Source organism: Solea solea, chromosome 8, assembly GCF_958295425.1.
Source record: "Solea solea chromosome 8, fSolSol10.1, whole genome shotgun sequence".
Classification (NCBI taxonomy): domain Eukaryota; kingdom Metazoa; phylum Chordata; class Actinopteri; order Pleuronectiformes; family Soleidae; genus Solea; species Solea solea.
In genome coordinates this window covers 4,154,687-4,161,130 of record NC_081141.1, presented here as the reverse complement: position 1 = coordinate 4,161,130, position 6,444 = coordinate 4,154,687, and the positions used below count along the sequence as shown (strand labels likewise).

Below are 6,444 nucleotides of genomic sequence, written 5' to 3'. Positions count from 1 at the left end.
TAGCATGTCCAAAAAAAAGTGGTCTCTGGCACAATTTATCCACCCCACCCCTACCTCACCTTCTCCCTCCCTAAATAACAGTCACTTCTTCACATTCATGTGTAGTTTTATTTATTATACATAATGTTTGGCAAGTTCAGACTCCATGCCATCTGAGAGAATCCTTTTAGCCTCTGCTACTTCATAATAGCCTGTCTTTTTCAAAGGTACATTTTCTTTTTTGTCAACGTATCTCTTCAGTGTCATTCTGTCTATTTTGGCATCCTTTGCTGCTGCTCGAATAGACTTCGCTTCTCTCGCTTCACTGGTGGCTCTTTCAAGAACATCAGTGGTGGCTCCCCTGCTTGTTTTGCGCTTATATACACGAGGCATGATGTCCACTCTGTAATAGGCTACAGCCAAAATACTGGTGGCTCAACTTACCCCCACCAGCTCAACTTGCCCCTGGCCAAATGGCTCAACTTACCCCAGAGCTACCATTTTGACTTTATTAGTCCCCACAGCTAAAATGGTGCACTTTTATGCTAGGTTTATGACCTTGTGTTGTAGCACATAGATACCACAATTAATGTATAAAACACATTTAAAATTATCTGTTTTAGTCTAAATGCAATTCTCATGAAACATGATAGATTAAATTCACTTTCAAGGGTGAAAAATGTTTTTTTTTGGAAATGTCTAACCACTTTACCCATGTGGTTCTTACCTTCACAGACTATGAAATGATGCTTTCCTCCTAAATATTTGGTCACATGATCAATGTTTTTTACCGTTTCCTAGCAACAAGGGGTGGCTCAACTTACCCCAGTCTCCCCTACAGTTGAATTGACAGCAATTTTGTCTGTGTCAAAGGTCAAATTGACACATTTCATTTTTGAAAATCTCATAACTTGAATTTACATAGCACATTGTGTCTATCCTTTTTTATTGTTGGTCTGTATTTACATCTAATTGTGAGTATATCGATTAACGAATGTGCATGTGTTCTCTATTCTCTAACAAAGACAAAAGGAATACCTTGAACCATACACTTTTTCTTTTTTTTTTTAAAGTGAAATGTATACTTTCTGTTGTAAAGTGAGCTTAAAGATATCACTACCCCCCAGAGCCAGTAGGGGGCGGTGAGAGGGTGTGTCCCGGTGTTGTTGTACTTGACTAGCTGTGTGAAGCTGCCCTCCGCCATGACTAGTTGTATGTGCCTGTGCTGATAATAAAAGTGGTTCCAGAGAAGAAACCAGCTTCCTTATTTTTGATATAGTGACAATATCACATATGGCGACGAGGATAAAAGCACCGAGAAGTCAAGCGCCGGTCTGCTGCGGGGCAAGTAAGCAAAGTTGTTGATGGTCCTGTCGTGTTTTGCTAGCTAAGAAGAGCTAGTGAAGAAAAATGGCGGCAATGGTGGGCGCGGTGGCGCCGTTTGACAGCAATTCGCAGACGTGGGAAGAGTACTGTGAGGTTTTGGACCATTTTTTTGTCGCAAATGATATAAAGGAGGCGGAACGGAGAAGAGCTGTGCTACTGAGCTGCGTGGGACCACAGACCTATGCCCTGATGAGGAACCTGCTAAGCCCGGATAAGCCAGGAGAGCGCTCATATGAGGATCTGGTAGAGTTGTTAAAAAATCATTTTCACCCGAAGACCAGCGAGATAATGCAGAGGTGGAAATTTAATACAAGGAACAGGAAACCAGAGGAAAGTGTTAGTGACTATGTGGCGGAGCTGAGAAAGCTCGCGCAGGACTGTAATTTCAGAGATACGCTGACGGTGATGTTGAGGGACCGGCTCGTTTGCGGCATAAATGATGACGGCATACAGCGGAAGCTGCTGTCGGAAGACAAGTTAACCTTTGACAAGGCATTGAAGGTGGCGCAGGCAATGGAGGCGGCGAACAGAGACATGGTGGATTTGCAGGGAGCCAGAGAACAGGCAAAATGGAACCGAGCATCGGGGTCGGTGCACAAGGTGAATGATGTCCACGCCAGGACGCAGCAGGATGTGAGGACATGCTACAGATGCAAGGGAGACAACCACTTGGCAATGAACTGCAGGTTTGCCAAAGAAAAGTGTCATAACTGCGGGAAAGTGGGACACATAAAAAGGGCTTGCAGAATGAAGGACATGGGGAAAGGGAAGACTATGCAGACACAAGGGGTGACAGGAAAATTTAACAAAAGGGCTAATTTCATGCAGGAGGAAGGGGAGGATAGTGATAAGGAGGAAGTTTTCACTATGTACCACATCAAAGATAGCAGAATTACCATACACAACATGCAGGAAGAAATAGTCATTCCCAGAGAAGAACCAATAAGACAAGTGTTGACAGTAAATGGACAGGATGTAACCTATGAAGTAGACACAGGCTGTGGCTATACAATAATGTCAGAGAAGGCATTTTACAGGTTATTCCGTAGTGGTAAAAAACCAAGGTTGCTCCAGTGCAAGATAAAACTGAAAACATATGGTGGTCATGTAGTACCAGTGTTAGGAGCAGCAAAGGTCAAAGTGGAACATGAAGGCAGTGCTAAGATGTTAGCAGTAGTGGTCGTCAAAGGTTCAGGGACCAGTTTACTGGGGCGAGGGTGGATGAAAGCTCTCAAGATGGATTGGAAAACTGTACATAAGGTAGAAGACCGAGAAGAACTATTACAAGAAGTACTTTTGAGACATGACACAGTATTTAAAGATGAGCTAGGGACGTTGAAAGGCTTTGCAGCAAAGATACATGTAGCTAGTGATGCGAAGCCCTGCTTCTACAAGCCAAGGTCTGTTCCTTTCGCGATGAAAAAGAAAGTAGAGCAAGAACTAGAGAGGCTCTTAGAGGAGAAAATCATTGAACCAGTGAAATTCTCAGACTGGGCAGCGCCCATAGTACCAGTTCTAAAACCAGACTCCAGAGTCAGAATTTGTGGGGACTATAAGATAACGGTGAACAAAGTGTCACCAATTGAGCAGTACCCCATTCCTAGAATGGAGGATATGATAGCTTGTCTTACTGGGGGGGAGAAATACACCAAGTTAGACATGAGCCATGCATATCAACAGATAGTATTAGATGAAGATTCAAGAAGATACGTCACAGTGAATACACACAAGGGACTTTTCACATACACAAGACTACCCTTTGGTGTGAGCTCCAGCCCAGCTATATTCCAGCGCACGATGGAGGGTGTGCTACAAGGAATCGAGAATGTGGCTGTATACCTTGATGACATCATTCTGACTGGAAAGAATGACAAAGATCATCTACAGACATTGGATCAAGTGCTGCAACGACTCCAAAATGCTGGACTACGCTTAAAAAGGAGTAAGTGTCAGTTCATGGAGACTGAAGTGACATTTTTGGGACACAAAGTGGACAAGACAGGGTTGCACCCACTGCCAGCCAAGGTGAAAGCAGTGCAGGAGGCTCCCGCACCTACATCAGTGACTGAGCTTAAAGCTTATTTGGGACTGTTGAACTTTTATAATAAGTTTCTGCCTAACTTGTCTAATGTACTAGCACCTATGCATAAGTTACTCCGAAAAGATGAAATATGGGTATGGGGGCAAGAACAAGAAAAAGCTTTCAAAGAGTCAAAAGAGCTCTTACAATCAAGCAGTGTGTTAGTGCATTATGATGAGAAGAAAGAACTGATACTTTCCTGTGATGCCTCTCCATATGGAGTTGGAGCGGTACTAGCTCACCGTATGACAGATGGTGATGAGAAACCTATAGGGTTTGCCTCACGCACACTCACCGCTGCTGAGAAGAACTATTCCCAAATTGATAAAGAGGGATTAGCAGTCATTTTTGGAGTGCAGTATTTTCATAAGTATCTGTATGGTAGAAAGTTTGTGATTTGTACAGATCATAAGCCATTGATAAGTTTATTTAACGAGATGAAAGCGGTCCCACAGATGGCGTCGCAAAGAATAATGCGATGGGCTGTGCTGTTGAGAGCATATGAGTATGTCATATTTTACAGGGCAGGTAAAGACCATGGTAATGCTGATGCTCTCAGTCGACTCCCTCTGCCAGAGAAACCCAAGGAGACAGAACCAGAGGAACATGTACTGATGCTGGACCGGGAACAGAGCCCCCTGACAACATCAGAACAGCTACGGTACTGGACAACTAGGGATCCTATCCTCTCAAGAGTCCGTGAGTATGTTCTCAGAGGATGGCCTGATAATGTGGACAGTAACTATATGCCTTACAGACAGAGACAACATGAGCTCAGTGTACAGGATGGCTGTGTGTTGTGGGGAGCTCGCATCGTGATCCCGGAGAAAGGACAATCTCCTCTGATGGAGCAATTACATCAGTCACACCCAGGCATGAGCCGCATGAAAGGACTGGCCAGAGGCTACATGTGGTGGCCCAATATGGACATAGACATTGAGAAAAAGGTAAAGACATGCCACACATGTCAGGAACACAGAAAGGCACCTGCCTGTGCACCTCTCCACCCCTGGGAGTGGCCGGAAAAGCCATGGAGAAGACTACACATAGACTATGCAGGGCCTTTCATGGGGAAAATGTTCTTAGTAATTGTGGATGCTCATTCAAAATGGTTAGATGTCTACCCAGTAACTTCATCTACGTCAGCAACCACAATAAACTGTCTTAGGAACAGTTTTAGCACACATGGTATTCCAGAGATGATTGTCTCAGATAATGCACAGTGTTTTGTCAGTGAACAAACCAGAGAGTTCATGACACGAAATGGAGTAACACATGTCACATCAGCACCGTATCACCCATCATCTAACGGGTTAGCTGAACGAGCGGTACAAACTTTCAAAGAGCTCATGAAAAAGAGTAGTGGTGATACAGTGGAGACAAAGTTAAATAGGGCACTGTTTAGCTATCGTATCACTCCGCAGTCAACAACTGGACTGTCACCCGCTGAGATGTTAATGGGTAGAAAATTGAGATGTACACTTGATCTCATACACCCAGATCTTAAAAAAAAGGTGGAAGCAAAACAAACTAGTCAGAAAGCATATCACGACAAACATGCTAAAGAACGCAACTTTGTGGCAGGAGAGTCCATCTACACAAAGAACTATGGATATGGACCAAAATGGGTACCAGGGCTGATACATGATACTACAGGACCAGTTTCCTACACAGTGTTGCTAGGAGATGGAAAGCTGGTCAGACGACACGTGGATCAACTGTTCAGCAGACAGGAGTCGGAGCTGTCAGTTCTGAGTCCAGAGCCGGTGCCAGGGGAGGAGTGTGGGCCACCCACACCACTGCCAAAAACGCTAGGACAAGACACAGGTCCTGGGCAAGAAGGAGACAGAGTCTTGCCTACAACGGAGCAGGAGCAAGTGAGCAGTACGCCTGCTGGTACTCCAACACCATTGTTCCGTTCTCACAGGATCAGGAAACCACCAGCGTACATGAAGGACTTTGTTCAGTGAGTGGATATATATAAAAAAAATAAAAAAAAAAGGAAAGGGGGGGAGGAAAGGATTAACAGTGGTGTACTTTGTGGAAATAACAGGTATGTTATACAGGAATGTTCAAGGTTGTATCAGAGTAATTGAAAGTTTCACAACTGTTGTTTTGGGTTTTGTTTGAACCAGATTTTTGTGATTATTGTTGTGAATGTGAACTAAGGAATAGTTTAAATTTAAGAAGGGAGGGATGTTGTAAAGTGAGCTTAAAGATATCACTACCCCCCAGAGCCAGTAGGGGGCGGTGAGAGGGTGTGTCCCGGTGTTGTTGTACTTGACTAGCTGTGTGAAGCTGCCCTCCGCCATGACTAGTTGTATGTGCCTGTGCTGATAATAAAAGTGGTTCCAGAGAAGAAACCAGCTTCCTTATTTTTGATATAGTGACAATATCACACTTTCCATGAAAAAATTGTGAGGAAACTTTAAAAATCTCCCTCTGCTCAGGTTTCTCTGACACTCGGCACAGGTTAGGGGGGTTGTAGCCGATTCCGTGGTCTGGAACGGCCCAGTGATTACTGCCACTAGGGGCGCTAACCCCTTGATGCTCAATTTGCCTAGGTCTGCTTTTTTGGTGGACCTGCTTGCATTGTCTTTCAAACGTGATCCTCCCTATATCTGAGTTTACACTGGTTAACACTTTGGGACAACGCTTGGCAACTAATTTTCCTTAAAAATTGTTGAATAATGGACATAATTTCAAATATTATGTCCATACTAAAGTACAGTTGGAAAACCCAACACTTGTATTGCACGTCCTCAACAAGCCTGAAATTTGACTTGCTTTTTGATTTAATTTGCTAAACAAATGTAGGAGGAAACGGGTCTAAACGACGGAGAATGATGTAAATTCCAATCTGACGAATTGGGTAAATAATACGTTATTATTGGATAAAAGCGTCTGCTAAATGACATGTAATGTAATGTGATGTTATTTCATCTGAAATGATAATGATTGATGGGAAGAATGCCATCGTGGATATCTTTTTTTAAATT

At 43.6% G+C, this 6,444-nt stretch overlaps 1 protein-coding gene across 1 annotated transcript; it reads left to right on the top strand.

The window, feature by feature from the left end:
• The first annotated feature begins 1,075 nt into the window (after window positions 1-1,075).
• On the top strand, window positions 1,076-5,808 carry LOC131464392 (uncharacterized protein K02A2.6-like). The gene has a single exon (XM_058636845.1). It carries the CDS (start codon window positions 1,390-1,392, stop codon window positions 5,413-5,415), a length of 4,026 nt encoding a protein of 1,341 aa, XP_058492828.1. The 5' UTR covers window positions 1,076-1,389; the 3' UTR covers window positions 5,416-5,808.
• Window positions 5,809-6,444: the final 636 nt, after the last annotated feature.